General features: G+C 47.1%; 1 protein-coding gene across 4 annotated transcripts in view; it reads left to right on the top strand.

The window, feature by feature from the left end:
* The window catches only part of KDM2A (lysine demethylase 2A), a 152,797-nt gene extending 133,078 nt beyond the window's left edge, over window positions 1–19,719 (top strand). For 3 of the 4 annotated variants that reach the window (XM_050756585.1, XM_050756587.1, XM_050756586.1), the window contains 9 exons: window positions 5,990–6,073; window positions 8,172–8,441; window positions 8,959–9,090; window positions 11,091–11,180; window positions 12,879–13,591; window positions 16,041–16,204; window positions 16,792–16,950; window positions 17,540–17,755; window positions 18,220–19,719. In XM_050756585.1, the coding sequence (XP_050612542.1) occupies window positions 5,990–6,073; window positions 8,172–8,441; window positions 8,959–9,090; window positions 11,091–11,180; window positions 12,879–13,591; window positions 16,041–16,204; window positions 16,792–16,950; window positions 17,540–17,755; window positions 18,220–18,401 (2,010 nt within the window). In that variant the 3' untranslated portion in view covers window positions 18,402–19,719. Of the gene's footprint in view, window positions 1–750; window positions 3,392–5,989; window positions 6,074–8,171; window positions 8,442–8,958; window positions 9,091–11,090; window positions 11,181–12,878; window positions 13,592–16,040; window positions 16,205–16,791; window positions 16,951–17,539; window positions 17,756–18,219 lie in introns of those variants that run through there. The other variant, XM_050756590.1, reaches the window with a different exon arrangement.
* Window positions 19,720–20,982: the final 1,263 nt, after the last annotated feature.

Genomic DNA, 20,982 nt, shown 5'->3' with positions numbered 1-20,982 from the left:
TTGGAGTTCAGTGGCAAAGCAGATATAAAAGTGAGCTAAGTAATAGGAAATAAGTGCAGTCCAGGTTTGCAGGTGCCTGGCATGACACAGGGCACAGAGCAAATGAGTGAGAGTGGCAGAGTCTATCCTGAGGGAAATAGATGTTCCAGTCTTCTTAATTCATCAGCTAATAAACTTTCCTGTTATAGGATATAAATTTATTACTACAACATTATATAAATGGTAAAAGCTCTCAATTTATAAATTAGAAAATTGTTATTTGTGATGTAATAGGCTACTGATACTCTTATCTAAGAATCTTAACATTTTATTTTGGAACTATGATCTAAAAATTTATATTAGGCCCCATCCCAGGAGTATGATGAGATTGAAGCAGAAACAGTTATGGTTGCAAATAACTCCAGAAATACTAATTAGGAATTATCTTCAGCTGATAATTTGAGGGTTATTCTGACACTAATAAAAGAACTAGTAGAAGACCCAGTATAGTTAGCTCTTATTCCATTAAGCCAGATTTTTAAATGTTTTTAAATTTTTCTTTATTATTATTATTAGCGATGAGGTCTTGCTGTATTGACCAGTCTGGTCTTGAATCTTGAACTCCTTGCCTTGAGCAATCCTCCTGCTTCACCCTCCCAAAGTGCTGGGATTGCAGGAATGAGCCACCTTACCCAACCAAGTCAGCTTTTTTTTTTTTTTTTTGTCCTGGGTCCAGGCTTACAGATGTGTGTTTTTTTGTTTTTTAAAAAAAGCAACCTAGGCCAGATGTGGTAGCTCATGCCTATAATCCCAGCACTTTGGGAGGCTGAGGCAGGAGGATCACTTAAGGCCAGGAGTTCAAGACCAGCCTGGGCAACATAGTAAGACTCCATCTTTAAAAAATCAAGAAATTAGCCGAGCATGGTAGTGTGCACCTAATAGTCCCAGCTACTCAGGGGGCTGAGGTCTAGGCTGTAGTAAGCTGTCATCGTACCACTGCACTTTAGCCTGGGCAACAAAGCGAGACCCTGTATAAAAAAGAAAAAAGGCCAACCATACAAATAAAACTTTATTTGCAATATTTAGTAATAAGATATTTGTAAAAATTCGTACATTCTTACTGAATAGAAAGTTTTAGGTAGTATAACTCAGTTATGAGTCTTATATGGTTAAAGCACATATAATTATTTTAAATATTTTCCTTATATTCTTGTATTATGTAATGTCATGGTCTTAGTAATTCTTATCTTTTTTGCCTATCTTTTATTCTGAATTAGCAGGAGGGGGAAAAGTTAGGCCTGGTTTAATTTGTGATTTGGAAACTTAATGGGAGTGAGTTTCCTAGTGCCCTATCTGATTTTTGTCCTTTCCTGGTGGTCTCTAGAATTTGTACTTGCTGCAACTTGAACTTATGTTTGTTTTAAAGTAATATGTTTTCTCTTAAGTATTCATACTTTATCATCTCTGTAATATAAATAGCACTGAAGATCAAAATAAGCATTTTCCAAGAAGACCTCTCAATAGCTAGATCACTGTTAAGGAAAGCTTTTCAAACAAAATAAGCCTATTGCACTGGGTCTTGAGTCTTAAGATACAGTGCCAGGGAGAGGTTTAGGGTTAGGATGTTCATATAAGCATTTCCAGGAGGAGCTCAGCCGAGAGCACAAAAGTCTCTCCTTCCTCTGGTAAACTACGATGAAAATAACATATGAAGCCCTTGGTAGCAAAGCCCCAGACTTTAGAAAGCCTAGTTAGCCACTAAATCTGTACCAGAAACTCACTGAAACAACTGTCCTGGAAATAAGTAAGAATGCTTAAGAGCTAGATGTTTAAATCAAAGCATCTGCAAAAAAGGCAAGTTACCTTTGTAAAAGTCTAAAAATCACATAAATTCAGACCCAAACTTTCTGCTAAGTATTTGATTCCTATTGAGGTTCTCCCATGCTGATGTTTGGTACACTGTGGATCCCTAGAAACTCAACCAGAGTGTGCACCCTCTCTTCCTCCTGTAGACTGAAGGGAGTGTGTGTTCAGTCTGAGCTTCATCCCAGCTGGGGATCCAGGAATCAGGGTTCGGTGTGTAGAGGCGTGAGCAATACCTGTCAGTCTGAGTGGCTGTAAGAAGGTAGTGAGGTGTCTTAACAGGATGCAGGACTGGCTGCTTCATCTAGGGAATATCAAGAATGAGACAGGCAAACAGACTTGAATAGAAACGGAAATCCAAGAGGATAATCTTATAGGCAGAGGAGACTGCCAGAGTTGGGAGAAAGTGTGTTCCCTGGTTTCCTGCACCTTGTTTAGAGACAGGAGGGCAAAGTATGTTGCCCTTAGGTTGTGCCTCAGTTGTTTGACTTGTTCCCGGTGGAACCGCTGCAGGATTGCTGCACGGACATTTCTAGTACTGTAGTGTGGGGGTGGAGTCCTTGTCAAAATCAGAAGCAGGCATCTGTTTTAGATGTAGTTGATGTTAGCCATATTTTATTGAATATCTCAATATTGGCTGACATGGGCCATTTCTGAAGGTTTTTTGGAACACGTAGGCAGATTCTGGATTGTGGGCTGGGAGCAAGTCAGCGAGGGCAGGTGAAGCAGGCAGTGCGCAGGAGAAGATAACTCCAGGAACTCAGCTCCCGTGCCTAGTTCATCCAGAGAAGCGGAACTTTGGGCGACCCCCCTATACTTGCTGAGAGGGGAGAGATAAGTGTGTGTGCAGTCAGCCAGAGAGCTCTGGCAGTAACAGTGAGAGGTGACCCTGAGGGGAAGGGTGTAGACTGAGACAAGGACAAATGTGGGCCAAGGTGCCTAGTGTAGCCTGCAGAATGAGTTAAAGCCTTCCCTTTTGCTGGCGCCTTCAGAAGTCTGCCACCGGGAGCCCTCAGGGGGCTGGCCCTAGGTTCTCCTATTGCAGTGGTGGTGGGAGGGAGACAGGGCGGGAGCTGTGGCTGAGCTCCCCTCCCTGGCAGGGCCTCTTCCAATCGCGAGGAAGAAAGCAGTTGCTGAACACACCCCCTCCCGGCTCTGCAGCAGAACGGCTGGGCCCTCTGCCTGGCTCGCTCACTCTCGCTCGGCTCCCCCTCCTGCCATCTTCCGTTGCAAAGCATTTCTGGGAGCTGCATGTGGGTGACGCAGCAGCATTGTTCGCAGGCACAGGAAGCCGCGGCTGAGCTGAAGGGCTCGAGAAGGAACCCAGAGCGTTGCACGCTGCTCTCTCTGGGTAGTCTGAAGGGGCAGAGCTGGACTGCCCTGCCCTATGTGCTCTGGGAGATTCCAGAATATTCAAGTAAATCCGGATTTTCCTAGAGGCAGAATATCTAACTCCTTCAGGAGAACTTCCAATACAGAAAACAAAACAAAGACGCTGGGGAAACTTCACCAAGAGCCTCGGCAGCTCCAGAGCGACGGGAAACGAAAGGTCAGGCGGTCGATCGGCAAACCCTTTCTGGTTTGGGGTGCGTGTAACTATAGGGACTTTTGTCTCAGTGAAGAGGCAGAAGAAACTGCCTGCTGCCTGCCGGGCGAGTCCAGGACAATGCTGTTACTTGCCTGAGCCGTCATTGCACTTGTTCCCTCACCTGGTGGGATGTGCTTTTGAATTGGGTTGCTTGGCTTTTGAGAATCCTTTCCCTCTCTGCCCAGGCACCTTCTGTTCTCTTTCCCTTCCTGTGATCTGTAGGGTGTGGGCCTGTGTTTAAATGTTCTCCCGAATGCCTGGAGCCGAGATAGGCGTCAGCCTTTCCCGCACTCCACCCCCGCTCTCCTATCCCAAACCCCCTCTAGTGAAGGGTGGTGGCTTCTTTATATGGTTTCTTGTAGGGCCTCAGCTGGAGTCTGCCTTTTTTGATGAAAGCAGGGCGTGCTTGGTTGAATGGCCCCAGCAAAATAAGGCTTGGAAGGAAATCTGCATTTCCCTCCACACCCACACATACCCCAGTAACTGAGTCCTGTATGTGTGAACAGCTGCCGCCCCCCACACACACACCGACACAGTTTTCTGCCTACCCTTCCCTACTCCCCACAGAAATCTTGCAGGTAGAATTAGACTGCTTTTGGTGAACAGTTAAGTTCCTTTTCTACTCTTAAACAATCGCAGATCTTACTGTGCAGTCTGTTTTGCTGAAAGTGGAAAGTCCCCATTTGTGGACAGCTCAGTTCACTTCAGCAGAGGAAATGGGCAGAGTCCTACTCTTCGGCAGTGCGAAGTGGGGGAGGGGAGCCATGCACTCCCTAGCACACATTTTGAATGGACCTGAATTTTTCACCCTAGGGAGATTAGGAGCCCATACCAGAGCCTTGTCCCACGTGGCACCAGACCCCGCCTCTTCACCCCCACGCTGTATGGTACTAACAGAAAAGGATGCCATAGCAACTTGAAGTAAATAAAACGTCCGCAAATGAAATGAGTTTGGGGGAAGGTGAGAGGCATCTGGAGACTTGGCAAAAGGGGATCTTAGTAGAGGAGCTTCTTGGCTATGAGATAAAGGGTCTTTCTGAGTCCCAACTTTGGGATTTGGAGCAGGAACCTTAAGTTAAGAATGAAAATACATAACAGTCCTGGTCTCTGGGGTAGAGCACACAGGATTATGAGAACAATTATTAGCAATGGCCCAGACTTGCTAACCTGTCCAGGATCAGAGTTTAGTATTTGCTGAAACAGTTACCGTCCTGTACATACCTAGGGTAGCCAGAAAAGGAATCATGTAACTTGTCTCCCAGATTTGAGTTATTTTGCTGTTGGTGTTGCTTTAGGGCTCATAAGGTCAGAAGAAGAAGGATTTCATTATACTAGAAGATTTGGGCTTCAGGAATTTCTGTCTAAAACAAAAAGATTTGGCCAGTTGTGGTGGCTCACGCCTGTAACCCCAGCACTTTGGGAGGCCGAGGCAAGCGGATCACCTGAGGTCAGGAGTTCGAGACCAGCCTGGCCAACATGGTGAAACCCCGTCTCTACTAAAACTACAAAAATTAGCCGGGTGTGGTGGCAGGTGCCTGTAATCCCAGCTACTCAGAAGGCTGAAGCAGCAGAATCGTTTGAACCAGGGAGGCAGAGGTTGCAGTGAACGAGATAGCACCACTGCACTCCAGCCTGAGCAACAGAGTGAGACTCCATCTAAAAAAAAAAAATTTGTTCCAAAGTAACAGTCAACCAGTGTGATTCACTTAAGTGGCATTTTCTCACTGTATCATTGTTCATAAGTCATTTAAATTTTATTGGTAATGCCATGAGAACTGTTGCCCCTAAGATTGTTCCTTTCCCCATTTAAAGGAATAAAGGCAAATAACAGACTCTGTGGGTGTGTGTGTGAGAGAGAGAGAGAGAGATTTGAGATTGAGATTTCTGTAATCAGCCTTAGAAGAAAAGAGCCCTGGGTTAAATCAGCACATTAGGCTGCACCGTTCATCTCATTAATTCTGTATTAGCCAATCATTTTTATGCCACTTGGCTCACATATGAGAAATGAAGGCAATACTTAATTACCTGATAATATTTACTAACTGGTGTAAAAAGTGAAGAAGCAATAATAAAGTTTTACTGTCATATGTATGAGAAGCTGTATGAGAAGTAACACTTGTCGCCACAGTAAGTTAGTTGTTTCAGTGTGTTAGTATAATGAGTACACAAGTAAGGGATTGGGAGCAAAGGTGAGTTTGAAGTCCTTTCTGCTCCCCCACCACCACCACCCGCCCCCTGTAGAGATGGGTCTTGCTCTGTTTCCCAGGCTGGTCTCAAACTCCTGGCTCAAGTGATCTTCCCACCTCTTACAGGCATGAGCCACTGTGCCCAGCCTCAAAGTTTTCATAATACTGCAGCAGCCTAAGTTTGAGTTTTCTCCTTCACCTTTGATTTATTTGTTTTCCAGTGAGTCTCTGTACGAAGGGCAAATACAGACAGTTGCCACCCTGCCTCCCTTGCTACTCAAGGGTACTGAGGCAGAGTCTGGATGCTGTTCAGGGTGGTTGGCTCTTTGTTCACCCTGCCCTGATTTTTCCTTCTTTCCCCTCCTACCCTTAGATTTTGCTGGAAGAGCTTGCCAACAGCGATCCCAAGTTAGCCCTCACTGGAGTTCCTATAGTACAGTGGCCAAAAAGGGATAAGGTAAGAAACTATGTTGTTTGATTTTTAGGCTGCTTAAGCCTTTTGTTAGTTGATGATTACCATTCTGGGGAAAAAAAGAACAACTAGAGGCAGATGGCTTTTGGTGCATTAATACAAACTGACAGAAAATCATTACGCAGTTCTGTTTTGACTTGTAAGTCAGGGTAATTGGCTATCTTTGAAGGTGACTCTCAACGGAACTATCAAACTGGGAGGCCTCCCTCCAGATTCAGATGCCAAATTGTGCATTTGTTCATCAAAATGCATCCGCTTCTGTCCTTGTGACCAGTTACTCAGTTATCTTCACAGATATGATTGAAAGCCAGTTAAAATAATTACATAGATATCTAAAAGGAGCACAGGTTTTCTTTGATGTAGTGAGATCATTCTCTCAAAAATCCCCTTAACCTGGACTTTGCAGTATGGAATTGAAAAGAGAATAAAGGGGCCAGGCATGGTGGCTCACGCCTGTAATCCCAACACTTTGGGAGGCCAAAGCAGTCGGATTACCTGAGGTCGGGAAGTTGAGACCAGCCTGACCAACAGGAAGAAACCCTGTCTCTACTAAAAATACAAAATTAGCCAAGCGTGGTGGGACATGCCTATAATCCCAGCTACTCGGGAGGCTGAGACAGGAGAATCGCTTGAACCCGGGAGGCAGAGGTTGTAGTGAGCCGAGATCGCGCCATTGCACTTCAGGCTGGGCGACAAGAGCGAAACTCTGTCTCAAAAAAAAAAAGAATAAGAAAGGAATTACTGTCAGCTAATAAACTGTCAATTATGAATTTTCATGCCTCTTCAGTTTAGATCCTGTATAATTTTTTTTGCCCATACTGTCCTCTATCAAGGTTACATATTAAATAAATGATAGCATTCTGATCCTGGCCATGAATTTGGCAAATAAATTAGGCTTCTGTTTGTTGTTCTGTAGCTGAAACTTGCAAAGCCATCACATTCCAGGGGTGTTTAGGCAGAATATAAAGGTATGGAGTTGAACAATATATTTAAAGAATCACCTCCTCGTCACTAGGGGGAGGAGTCCCACTTGGCCTCTGCTTGGCCACAGGGGACTGCCTTAAAACAATTCAGTCATTTCTGGTTTTTGAGTATTTTGTGTCAGAAAAGTGTTTAAGATATGGTAAGAAATTAAAGTAGTAGGAAACATGGTCCTTGTCCTTGAAAAGGTCACCAGCAGGGTAAATACGAATGCTAAGAAATGTGTTCCACACTTAAATATTATTGGAGTGTCTGCTATGTACCAGGTTGTATGCTTAGATTTGGAGTACTAAAGAAATGAGCAAGACTCGTTTCACCCTAAGGTAGTTTACTGTCTTCTTTAGGAGTATAATCTGAGCAGTCAGGATGAGGAAATATTGGAGGGCTCCTGGAGTGACTTCAGTACATGGCACTTAACACAGAAAGCTCAGGGAGGGATGAATCTTAACAGCTCTGCAAAATGAAAGGGAAGCAGCTGAATTAGTAGGCCAAAGGGCTAGGACAAGGGCTGGCAAATTTTTCTGTAAAGGTCAAGATAGTAAATATTTTAGGTTTTGTACGCCACACAGTCACAATTTATCAGTTCTACCATGGTAGCATGAAAGCAGCCATTGATTGGCCAGGTGTGGTGGCTCACGCCTGTAATCCCAGCACTCTGGGAGGCCAAGGCGGGCGGATCACGAGGTCAGGAGATCGAGACCATCCTGGCTAACATGGTGAAACCCCGTCTCTACTAAAAATACAAAAAAATTTCCTTGGCGTGGTGGCGGGCGCCTGTAGTCCCAACTACTCGGGAGGCTGAGGCAGGAAAATGGCATGAACTCGGGAGGCGGAACTTGCAGTGAGCCAAGATCAAGCCACTATATTCCAGTCTGGGCAACAGAGCTAGACTCTGTCTCAAAAAAAAAAAAAAGCAGCCATTGATAATACACAAGATGAGTTGTGTGTTAATAAAATTTATTCTAGAAACAAGCAGTGGGCACATCTGCCCGTAGGCCATAGTGGGCCAAGCCCCGGGCTAGGTATGCTACCATGTAATCTTCTACCCTCTCCAGTCTTAAAGCAACCTGATATATTTGACCTCACTGCTTTCTCTTTCCAGCTTAAATTCCCCACTCGGCCAAAGGTGCGGGTTCCTACCATCCCCATTACAAAGCCTCACACTATGAAACCAGCTCCACGGTTAACACCTGTGAGGCCAGCTGCTGCCTCCCCGATTGTGTCAGGAGCCAGACGGAGACGAGTGCGATGTCGAAAATGCAAAGCCTGTGTGCAAGGAGAGTGTGGTGTTTGCCACTACTGCAGAGACATGAAGAAGTTTGGGGGGCCTGGACGCATGAAGCAGTCCTGTGTCCTCCGACAGTGCTTGGCAGTGAGTGATCTGCTGGGTAAAGAATTTGGGGGAGGAGTGGCAGTGCCAAAGGAACTGAAATACATATAGTGTAAAGTTAAAGAGACTTTATAGTTGGAAAGAAAAGGTTTATACTCTCTTTTTGGCTTTATTTTGTACCCCAGGTTTAGATGGAAGGTATCCAGTACTAAAAATCCAATTTAATCTTTTGGCTTTACCTAATTCCAAACAAGAGACCAGCATTTGAAGGGCAAATCATTGCCTTCTTTCCCCTCTTCAAGTAGATTAGAAAGGACTGGGGAGGCCAAGGATAGGCCAACTGAAAATAAACTAGTCTCTAGTACCCAGGTGGTTGAGTCCTCCTCTTCCCCAGTCATTTTTCCTACCAAAAACCTCCCTTCTCTCCACCCTGCCTCCATGCTTCCAGGTGTTTACTAGAGAATTATAGGACCCAAATCTCCCATCTTCAGTTTAAGGGAAACTGAAATGATAAGGATCTGAGTCAGTTCTCTTGGATCCTATCTTTGTCCTCTTGTAGCCCAGACTGCCTCACTCAGTCACATGTTCCCTCTGTGGAGAGGTGGATCAGAATGAAGAGACACAAGACTTTGAGAAGAAACTCATGGAATGCTGTATCTGCAATGAGATTGTTCATCCTGGCTGCCTCCAGGTGAGGAGAGCTATAAGGGGTTCCTTAAGTCTCAGCTAATGGAGTGAGTGACACAACAGAATGGGACACCTGTCATGGGAGTGCCAGCATCCCTACTGTAGGCCATCACCTCTGTGGCCACATAATGCAGTGGTCTAACATCAGCCCTTGATTCATATACATACAATGTGTCAGGCACTGCATTAGACCCTGAGGATAGAACAGTACACAAAACACACCCAGTTCCTGTCCTCATGGAGCTTACAATCTGGCTTCTGGACAGTGTATGTAGAGTCCCCAGGCCATAATGGAACTGCATGGTGTGTTTTGCAGTGCCTCAAGCCTTCAGTCATCTCTGATACATACTTCAGTGTACCTCTGGATATTAGTTCCTAAGGGAGAGTGAGGGTAATAGTATCAGGTAACATTTAATGAGTGCTGAGTCTGTATCAGGCTCAGTGCAGAGCTAAATAGCTTTAAAAAAAAAAAGTAATAAAAAGTAATAAATTCAGATCTCAGCCTCAGAGATTGAGTCCAGCAGTGGGCCTTGTGTTCCAAAAGCTCCCCTGGTGATCCGAATTGTGTAGCCTTGTGGAGAATCACTGTTTCCTTAGCCTTCTCAGAAAGTATCAGCTAAAATCATGACTGTTGCCTGACAGTGATAATAAGACACTGTCATTCATGAGAAGCAGCCCAATTTCAGAAAGGTTAAAATGTGAAAAGTATACCTTTTATAGATTTTTGGTTTTTTTGAATACTATATAGCAGCAAATCTATAACAGAAACATTAATAGGTCAGTATATGGAGACATTAAGCATATGTTGAATGAAGAACCGGGTTTTTGTTTTGTTTTGTTTTGTTGTTTTTGAGACATAGCCTTGTTCTGTTGCCCAGGCTAAAGTGCAGTGGCAGGATATCTCTCCCAGGTTCAAGTGATTCTCCTGCCTCAGCGTCCCTAGTAGTGGGGATTACAGGCACGTGCCACTGCGCCCAGCTAATTTTTGTGTTTTTAGTAGAGATGGGGTTTCACCATGTTCGCCAGGCCAGTCTCAAACTCCTAACCTCAAGTGATTCACCTGCCTTGGCCTCCAAAAGTGCTGGGATTATAGGTGTGAGCCACTGTGCCTGGCCTGATTCTTAGGATATTTCAACGGCATTACAATCTTTTTTTTTTTTTTTTTTTGGAGAGAGAGTCTCACTCTGTTGCCCAGGCTGGAGTACAGTGGTGAGATTTTGGCTCACTGCAGCCTCCATCTCCTGGGTTCAAGCAATTCTGCCTCAACCTCCTGAGTAGCTGGGATTACAGGCATGTACCACCATGCCCATCTAGTTTTGTGTTTAGTGGAGACGGGGTTTCACCATGTTGGCCAGGTTGGTCTTGAACTCCTGGCATCAAGTGATCCGCCCACCTTGGCCTCCCAAAGTGCTGGGATTACAGGCGTCAGCCACCGTGCCCAGCCAGCTTTACAATCTTAAAAGTTTGTTCGATTAGTTATAACTTGGTGAAGATTTAAATGTTACATATTACATCTATTAACATACCTCAAACCCATAGAATTGGTGAAATAGGGTATTCCATGATGATGATAATGGCTAATACAGAGGGTTTGCCGTATGCCAAGTACTTTGTTAAATTCTTTACACAATGAATAATTTAATCTTCACCACAACCCTATAAGGTGGGTTTTGTTGTATCCCTGGCAATTATAATGTTGTATCTCTGTGTGTGTGAGTTCCTGAGGGAAAGTGAAGGTAGTAATGTCAGCCAACATTTTACAGTGGAGAACACTGAGTCACAGATACTAGAGCATTAGTCCCTAAACCCAAGCTATCAGAACCTGTGCCCCACTGTCAAGATCAGGTTCAGCACCATTGGCTATTTGGGGCTCGATTGCTCACAGTTTTTCTCCCTTTATGGACCAATGTTATTGATTAGTGAGTAACTCTTCCCAACTGTGTTATTGTTTGATAAAGGAAGCTTGAGAGATGGGCTTTTAAAAACATCTCTGTCTTCCTATAGATGGATGGAGAGGGGTTGCTTAATGAAGAATTGCCAAATTGCTGGGAATGTCCAAAGTGCTACCAGGAGGACAACTCGGAGAAAGCCCAGGTAAAGGAACCTTATCAGATTTGCACTGTGACAGAAAAGAGGCGTCAAATATGGGGGATTGATATACTTTTGCCTTTGCATTAGTGTTCACATGGTTTCTCTGACCTAGGAGATTATTTTTGTTTGGTTTGGTATGTTTTTTCTTTGGTTAATTTTTAGTATTTTCTTTGTTAGAGTTTGTAGCATTGTTTTTTGTATTACTAAATATTATTCCACTTGGAATCTGTAAATTCCTAAGGTCCTTTTATACTCTGGGGCCCTACAAAGAGAGGAACCACGACTGGGCTATTTGAGGAGAGAAATTAGGTGAGTAGGATCTCTCCTAAGGAATGTTAACTAGAGGGGAGGCAGTGGCCTGAGGCAGCCAGTGAGTGCAGCAGTGTACTTGAGCTTCCAGTTAAGCAGGTTCACATTTTTGTCATCTTCACTTTTGTGGCCTGGCAGAAAGCCCTACCCTGCCCATCCCACATGCCCAAATGTGTCATGCAGAGGCAGCCCCTCCCCCAGAGAGGACCAGCGCTATGACCTTGGCCCAAAGGAGCTGAGGTTGCTGACCAGTGGTTGCCAGTAATGTCAGGGCCAAAAGACTTGGGCTGAAAAGGCAAGACGAGCTGTGGACACCTACAGGAGGAGATGGTTTTCCGAGTGCCAGTCTTCCAAGGACCCTTGCACAGGAGCGGGGAAGGGGGCAGAAGGGAATTTTCTTACCTTCTTTTTATTTCTTCCCACTTGGATACCAAGATAGTTGAATTTTTCAATCTATTTGTCTTTGAGGGCAAGGATTTTTGAAGTTGACTAGGGCCAAAGTTCTCCCAAGTTCTTGAGCTAGTGGCATTTACATGTGTCTTCACTAGTGATGTTGAGTGTTTGCATCTCTGCTGTAGCAGATGTGTTGGCAGATGCTATGTTTTAGTATTATCTTCTAATACATTGGAAAAGGTAGCACCCAAAAGGTGGTAATTTTCTTTCAACCATAATGATCAAAAAATGTAAGGAGGAAAAGAGCAGATACCAGGGTTGTTGCTTAGAGACATAAAGTCTCCTTGCAAAAAACCTGAACTACTGATATGGTTCCTAGTGGAACATGTTTACTGGGCTTTGTCATAGCATAGTCATAGTGGGCTCCAGGAAAGGACAAGTATCTGGAGAGCACAAATGCCACAGATAAAGTTGAGGGCTCTTGTGGGATTCCTCACCATACTCCTGAGTGAATCTCCCTGTAGCAACCCAGTTTCTCACAGAGGTTCTTGTTCTCTGCTTTATTATTCACGTGGGGGATGGAGTGGAAGATGCAGCCTGGTAGAGTCAAACTTAGACTCTGGTAGAGCTAGAAGCCAATGGTGTTTACTGCTGTCAGACTCAGGATCTTAGTTCAAATGGTATATGTGGGCTTTTTCCACCGTGAAACAGAACGTCTCTTGGGTGAAAGAGGTAAGTCAGAGACACAATTAAAAATGGTCAGGCCAGGTGCAGTGGCTCACACCTATAATTCCAGCACTTTGGGAGGCCAAGGCAGGCAGATCACTTGAGCCTAGGAGTTGGAGACCAGCCTGTGCCGACTCTGAGGGAATGACCCCCTCTCCAACAGTGACCTTTCTTCTCTCTGGTCCCCTGAGAGCAAGGGAGGTCCACCCTGTCTGTTCAGAGGCTTTGGAAGAAAGGAAGCACTGATGTTGCTTTTCTGGGCCTGTTTTGCAGAAGCGGAAAATGGAAGAGAGTGACGAAGAAGCCGTGCAAGCCAAAGTCCTGCGGCCCCTGCGGAGCTGCGATGAGCCTCTCACGCCCCCGCCTCATTCACCTACTTCCATGCTGCAGCTCATCCATGACCCGGTTTCCCCCCGGGGTATGGTGACTCGGTCATCCCCTGGGGCTGGCCCCAGCGACCACCACAGTGCCAGCCGCGATGAGCGCTTCAAACGGCGGCAGTTGCTGCGGCTGCAGGCCACAGAGCGCACCATGGTACGGGAAAAGGAGAACAATCCCAGCGGCAAAAAGGAGCTGTCTGAAGTTGAGAAAGCCAAGATCCGGGGATCGTACCTCACTGTCACGCTACAGAGGCCCACCAAAGAGCTCCACGGGACATCCATTGTGCCCAAGCTGCAGGCCATCACGGCCTCCTCTGCCAACCTTCGCCATTCCCCCCGTGTGCTAGTGCAGCACTGCCCAGCCCGAACCCCCCAGCGTGGGGATGAGGAGAGGCTGGGGGGAGAGGAGGAGGAAGAGGAGGAGGAGGAGGAGGAAGATGACAGTGCAGAGGAGGGGGGTGCAGCCAGGCTGAATGGCCGGGGCAGTTGGGCTCAGGATGGAGACGAAAGCTGGATGCAGCGGGAGGTCTGGATGTCTGTCTTCCGCTACCTCAGCCGCAGAGAACTTTGTGAATGTATGCGAGTGTGCAAGACGTGGTATAAATGGTGAGCAGGGATTCAGGGGGTCAGGAATTAGGGGTATGGGAGTAGGTGGCAGGTCCTGTTTAAAGATGTGGGCCAGTTGTGCCCACAGATGTCATTAGGGAACTTTAGCCATTTGCCTCCTGGCCCTGCTCTATACTTTCCCATCTCTCTTTGTTATGGGGAGGGAAACTGATTTGGGGAATAGGTTTGTAGTCTGTGCTAAAACTTCAGAGTCTTGTGGGCTGAAAATTTCCTCCTCAAGTCAGCTGAACTCATCACGTGTTGGTTGAGAGCCTATGATGTTCTGTTCACTCTTCTGGTGCTGATAACACAGATGACCTCACTTAAGCCCCTGACTCAATTACCTTCCCATTCAGTGAGAAATGGGCATGCTTTTCTTTTTTTTTTTTTTTTTTTTTTTTTTTTGAGACGGAGTCTCGCTCTGTCGCCCAGGCTGGAGTGCAGTGGCGCAATCTCGGCTCACTGCAAGCTCTGCCTCCCGGGTTCACGCCATTCTCCTGCCTCAGCCTCCCGAGTAGCTGGGACTACAGGCGCCCGCCCCTGCGCCCGGCTAATTTTTTCTATTTTTAGTAGAGACGGGGTTTCACCATGGTCTCGATCTCCTGACCTTGTGATCCGCCCACCTCGGCCTCCCAAAGTGCTGGGATTACAGGCGTGAGCCACCACGCCCGGCCGTGGGCATGCTTTTCAAGATGAATTTGAAGGTGCTTATATTTTTCTTCAGTTTCAATGCTCATCCCCCCAAACCTGGATCAGAATTCCCTTTTCCAGCAAGCAGAGTCCAGTTTTGAAGCTTCCTTAATGAGAGCTACCGTTTCTTCTTAAGTTGGACAGACACTTGGGGGAAAAAATTCGTAGTGATAATGAACAAGGAGCTTCCCATTGGGCATTGTTGGTTTTTCCTTAAGCTCTGGTATATATTTACTGTAGGAGATATCCTTTTTATCTGGGTCACACACATCCTATTACAGTAGTGTGGTGTCCTGACCAGTGACATTCACTCAGGAGCTTTTTAGAAATGTCAACTGTCAGGGCCCTCATAGGCCTCTTAAATCAGAACCTCTTGGGTGGGCCCAGCAGTCTGCTTTAACAAGCCCTCCTCCAGGGGACTCTGATGCATGCTCGGGTTTACAGCAGCAAAATCTACTGTATTGTCAGCAGCTTGCTTCTGCCATAGAAGCTTCATGTGCCACTGGTAAAATTTTTTCAGTCTTGGCTGGGCGCGGTGGCTCAAGCCTGTAATCCCAGCACTTTGGGAGGCCGAGACGGGCGGATCACGAGGTCAGGAGATCGAGACCATCCTGGCTAACACCGTGAAATCCCGTCTCTACTAAAAATACAAAAAACTAGCCGGGCGAGGTGGTGGGCGCCTGTAGTCCCGGCTACTCTGGAGGCTGAGGCAGGAGAATGGCCTAAACCCGGGAGGCGGAGCTTGCAGTGAGCTGAGATCCGGCCACTGCACTCCAGCCCGGGCTACAGAGCAAGACTCCGTCTCAAAAAAAAAAAAAAAAAAAATTTTTTTTCAGTCTTTAAATAGACCTGTTCTTTGCAAACATGAGTTTATTTCCCAAATCTGAATTAATGCATAGCGTATCTAAATTCTCCTAAATATTTCTCTGTATAGGACTAGTAGGACTGCTTGACTCTACCTCTTGGTTTTCAGGGCAAGGCACATCAGATTCCCATTATGTGCTGTCTCTCTTCCCCTGCCAACCAGGCTGGGGGGCAGGGGCTATAAAATATTAAATGGAAGCCAGCATGTTGTGGTTTGTGGCCTGTAGATTTGTAGACTGCAGTGGAAAGCCAAGCCTGTCCCTTTCACTTCTGGTCTGGACTGGCTAGAAAATGTCAGGGTAGCACCAAGGCAGAACTTGAGGGTGGGAGAGGACTCTGTAAGCCTGATAAAGAGCCTCTTTCGACCTGATACAGTAATGGGCTGAAGGCAGGGTGAATTGTGGATGTGCTGAGTAGCACCCTGCATTTCAGGCAGCTGCGAGTGACTGACAAGGGACAGAATGGAGCAGCCTTCTTAGCTTTAGACAGTAAGAAGTCTAGAAACTTTAAGAGGCTCCCTTATATACACTTCAGCAGGAACCATGCCATTTTAATGCAGATAAAGGGATTATAGACTGTTGCTTGCTGTGTGTCCCTAACAACTGTTATGTTCTCAAACACTCCAGAATAAATCAGGGTAAAGTGGTCAAGTTATATACTATCAACATATAGGTTTGCAAAGCATCTAGTTGTTGTAGAGCCCAAGGCAATTTTTTTGCCTATTCTGTGAGGCAAAAAATTGTAAGGTGTGATCCCTGTACACTTGTAGAGGAACGCAGGGAGAATGAGCCTCAGGTGCTCTGCTTTACCCAGAAGCCATCAGCAGCCTGTGATGGGAGCTCCACTGATGGTATATCAAGTTAATGAAGGCAAGTTCTCTTCCCTTCTATCACAGGTGCTGCGACAAGAGACTCTGGACAAAAATTGACTTGAGTAGGTGTAAGGCCATTGTGCCCCAGGCCCTCAGTGGCATCATCAAGAGGCAGCCAGTCAGCCTTGACCTCAGTTGGACCAACATCTCTAAAAAGCAATTGACATGGCTTGTCAATAGGCTGCCAGGTAAGTGACCAGCCCTGCCACTGTCTTTCCAGGGGCCCAGAAGGAGCAGGCAAGAAAAGTTGCATTATTGGCCGTGCTTCTTAGCATCACTTGAGGGCAGTGTAGGGCAGCAGTCCCATGCCATTGTTGCTTAGCAAGAGATTTACCCAGGGCCATCTTAAGTGCCAGTCTCCAAGGCAGCACTCTGGACAGGCCAATCACTGCAGTGGACAGCAAAGAGAATGGAATCAGTGTTGCTGCCAGCCCTGCATTTCTCCTCAGCATAACCACTAAGGGGGAAATTTGAGTCAGATGTTACTTTGGTCAGCTCCTTATAAGCCCTTGTTCTCTTCAGCATTTTGAGCTCTTGGAAAGACAGGAAGTCACTCCTTCTTGTATTGCTCTGGTGGGAACTAAGCAATCAATTTACCACTAAAGCAAAAGATGTAGTATAGGATACCGTGGAAATCTTTGAGCTGGATGACTAAATTAGACATAGTCCTTCTCTCCTATTAGACTGGAAGTCTGTTCACTTTGCTCAGATCGTTACAGCTCTGAGTATGCTGGGAAACAGTGTATTATTACGTGTCTCATTCCATCCATTGCAGGACTGAAAGACCTCCTCCTAGCAGGCTGCTCCTGGTCTGCAGTCTCTGCCCTCAGCACCTCCAGCTGCCCCCTTCTCAGGACCCTTGATCTTCGGTGGGCAGTAGGAATCAAGGACCCTCAAATTCGGGACTTGCTTACTCCACCGGCTGATAAACCAGGTATGCTCTGGGCCTGACTTCTTGGTGCTTGTCTTGGGGTAGCTTTGTCTTCCAAACAGACCTCGTCCTCAGAAGCTAAGGTAGTCTCAGAAATGATGCTGTGGAAGAATAGAAGAGCACAAAATGAAAACAGAATGATGGACTATGTACAAGAATAGGGTAACTATAAGCAGATAACTACCTACAAACAATGGAGTAAGTCCATTTTGTGAGTCGGTGGAGTTTGGGGCCCAGAGAGTGTAAGCCTGAAAAAGTCTGAGAAGGCTTTATGGTTGAGGTGGAGTCAAAAGCTATTTGCATGATGGTCTAGAAAAGTGTGGTGGTATTGGAAGGGGAGGAGCATTCTGCACATAGCCTTTTGCTGTGTGCATGAGGCATAATCTAGCAGCTTGAGAAGAAAGAAAACTTGTCTGGTTTCCTAGAAACTGCCCACACAGTGCTCACACCCTGAAGGCAGGGCTGGGTGTGGGCAGTTCTACTTAACCCCTTCCAGGGGCCCTGGCCAGCAAGTAGCTGTTGCTGCCTGGAGCCTTGAAGCTGGATTAGAGAATTGAGAGTTTTGATCTAGACTCTTGTCTTGCCTGTGCAGGTCAGGACAATCGCAGCAAGCTCCGGAACATGACTGACTTCCGGCTGGCAGGCCTTGACATCACAGATGCCACGCTTCGCCTCATCATTCGCCACATGCCCCTCCTGTCTCGACTCGACCTCAGTCACTGCAGCCACCTTACAGATCAGTCCTCCAATCTACTCACCGCTGTTGGGTCTTCCACTCGCTACTCTCTCACAGAGCTCAATATGGCAGGTATGCCACTACTATTGTTCATAAGCAGCAGTGCCCCCTGCCTCCAGCCCTCCCTGGAACTTGATCAGTAAACCAGAATGACCTTGGGCCTGTTCATTGACTCACATTAGCTCCATTAGCTCATTTCTTCACATCTGGACAAGGACATGGATTTCTGTCCCTTTTTTAACTTGATGGGGGACTGAGGCCTTGAGTAGTTAAGTTGGTTGCCTGTGTGCGCAGCCAACATCCAGCTGGAGTTTGGTCAGCCTTGCAGCCCTTGTGCTTGTTGTCAGATGGTGATGGGAGTGAGGCAGCAGGGTCCCTTTAGAGGGGCTGATGGCACTTTTGGTCTCTGAGCCAGGGAGTTGTGGGACAAAGAGGGCTTTTGTTTAGCATTTTGAAGGAAGACGGCTACGGGAATTGAATGGCAGAGGAAGGTTGTGTGTATGTGAGCATTGTCATTATGTCCACTTTCCCAACAGGTTGCAATAAATTGACAGACCAGACCCTGATCTACCTACGGCGCATTGCCAACGTCACCTTGATCGACCTTCGAGGATGCAAGCAGATCACTCGAAAAGCCTGCGAGCACTTCATCTCAGACTTGTCCATCAACAGCCTCTACTGCCTGTCTGACGAGAAGCTGATACAGAAGATCAGCTAAGACACACCCAGCCCAGACTCAACAGGAAACCGATCTTCCCCTGACTCCCCATCGAGGAGAACGTCTCCTCGACCCTGCACGGGCTCTGAGGCCAGCGTCACACTCCCTCTCTGCTCTCCTGTCCCTTGAGCCCTTCCTCTACAGGCGGGGCAGAGAGGGTGGTGGACACCAGGCTTACCTGCCTGCTCCTCTCCCTCCTAAGGAAAAGGGAGTAGCAGATTGATCTGAGGGGAAAGCACAGGCTGTGCTGTCGAGGTGCCTGCTCGCTTACTCGCCTGCCAGGAGACCGGGCTCTCAGTTTGGGGTGTTTGTGCAACCTTCATCTGCACTGGGCCCTGTGCCCCTCCTCCTCACCCATGGTCCCCAGCAGTGCCTGGTTCTGAGCAAACTCCCAGGGAAGAAAGCGGCCCTGTCTCCACGGCCAGGTTCTCCTTGTGGTGTCCAGTGCGTGTCTCTCCTCCATCACACTCTCCCGGCTTACGCAGGAGGGGCCAGCAGCCCCAGGAGTTCCAGACCCGTGCCGATCACACTGGTGCTGTTGAGATGTCCCAAACCTCACGTCCTTAACTGTGCTCTCCCTCCTTTCCTCTCCCTTGAGCTTGTTTCTGCCCAGCACTCGTGCTCATTCACATAATTAGGTTTCCCACCCCAGCCTACCCGACTTCCTTGCTAGTCTCTATGAGGTCCTTATTGCACTTATTGGGGTTGAAGCTCTTCAGAGGAGCTGGAACTGTCTGCCCCAGGGACACACCCATTTCGTTGCTACCCAAGTGGATTCTGAGACAGGCACCATCTCCTTGTTCCCCCTCTCTCTTTTGCCTCCCACTGACTGCCCTTTTCCATGTGTCTTCATTCTGCCTGAAGAAGGCTTTCCCAGGATGCACGTCCTCAGAGGGAGCAGCCTATCTCCCCCAAGCTGGAGGCGGCAGAGGACTGGGCCAAGCCCCAACCTGCCTCCCAGCCAGGCTCCTCCAGGCCTCTGGTTTAGCAGAGCCCCCTGAGCCTAGGCCTGTGTCTAGCCCCAGTGGCTCACTGACCTTTCAGGGCAGCCAGGGGGTCCTGCTTAGAAGCCAGTCACCTGCCCTCTGCCTGCAGCCATGGAAGGGGGTGTGCATGTGCCTCTGTGTGTGTGGCTGAGTGTATTCCGCGCGTGTATGTGGAGGGAGGGAGGGAGGGGAGCATGGTGTCTCCCGCTCCACCGCCCTTTGTCGAGCCCCATCAGCTGCCCCCTTTTACTTTGCATTGAACGGCCTGTCCAAAGATCCTCTCTCTAGGGCAGCAGAGAGCTTTTTGCACTTTAAAAAAAAAAAGAAAGAAAGGTCGGAATTTCTTTTGGGTCAATATTTTTAAGTGTGTGAGGAGATGCTCAGTAGCAGCAGCCTATGGCAAGAGCTTATAAATGACTGATGCAAATTTGCACTCTGCTCCCCCTCTGTAAGGATACTGATAGCACAACCTCTTCTTCCCCCCACCGCCCCGCCTTCTGGTCCTCCAACCCAGTCCCTTTCTGTCCCTCTTCCTGTAGCCCAGTCTCAGGCTTTCCTCCTCCTGAAGCCCTACAGAGGTAGGGAATGGAGCCCAGGCACCAGGGGTCTGAAGTGTGAGCCACCCAGAAGAGAGACGCCAACTGCACCCTTGCCACTTCCAAAGCAATAGAGGCAGAGGGGTCCCCTCTGCCACCTAGCCCAGTTTTGACCCTGGCATTAACTGGCCGTCTTAGAAGAAACTGGGTCCTGGTAGGGGGTGGCATTTTGTCTGTTTCTTCCAATCTGCTGAATCTTTTGGCTGCACCTTACAAACAGCAGTCTGCTCCCATGACCCTCTGCCCATTTCCATTGGTCTCCAGGCCCCAGTAATCTGGGGTTGAAACTTTGAGGAAATGCCAGTGACTTATTCCAGAGTGCCTCAGTTAGGGGAACTTCTCTGTAAAGAACCCTGGGTATTGAGCAAAAACCTTATTATTGTTAATGACCTATAATTGGAAGCTTCCTGCCTTTTTCTTTGGTTGCTCCTGTGGAAAATACTGAAAAGATTACTTTGTTTTATTTTGTTGTCTTTTTATAAAAGGGGAGGTGGAGAGACCCCTTCAGAGCAGGGATTGTGCCGGGAGAGTGCCTCTGACTTTGGGACATTTCATCCACAGAAATTTCCAAGCCAATGGTTTCTTTTGGGTTTTGGTTTTTATGTTTGTTTTTGGGGGTTTGGAAAAACATGCATTTTTACCGTGCACGTAAATTGGTCAGCAGAAAAGGGAGCCCAGAAGAGGCAGCAGATGGACCATGCCCTTGCTGGGTTTTCCTTTTCTTTGGGACTGAGGGGAAATGGTTTTTAGAGGTGAGGGTTGGTCCATGTGGAGGAAAGAAGTGTCTCTGTTGGGGGACAGAGGAACCTGGGGAGTCCATCGCATGTCCTACAATCTGCTCTTAGACACGGCCTTGCCAGGAGAGCCTGCCCTCAGACTGCAGGACCAGAACCCCTGCCTCCATCTTTCCAAGCACCGGGGCGAAAAACCACAAAGGAAAGGAAGAAAATTTATATATATATAATATAAAATCACTTGGTGATTAAAAAAATAACTGCT

The sequence above is a fragment of the Macaca thibetana genome, chromosome 14 (genome assembly GCF_024542745.1).
Source record: "Macaca thibetana thibetana isolate TM-01 chromosome 14, ASM2454274v1, whole genome shotgun sequence".
Lineage (NCBI taxonomy): Eukaryota > Metazoa > Chordata > Mammalia > Primates > Cercopithecidae > Macaca > Macaca thibetana.
Note: the sequence above shows the minus strand (reverse complement) of the source record. Positions and strands in the feature narration are given on the sequence as shown.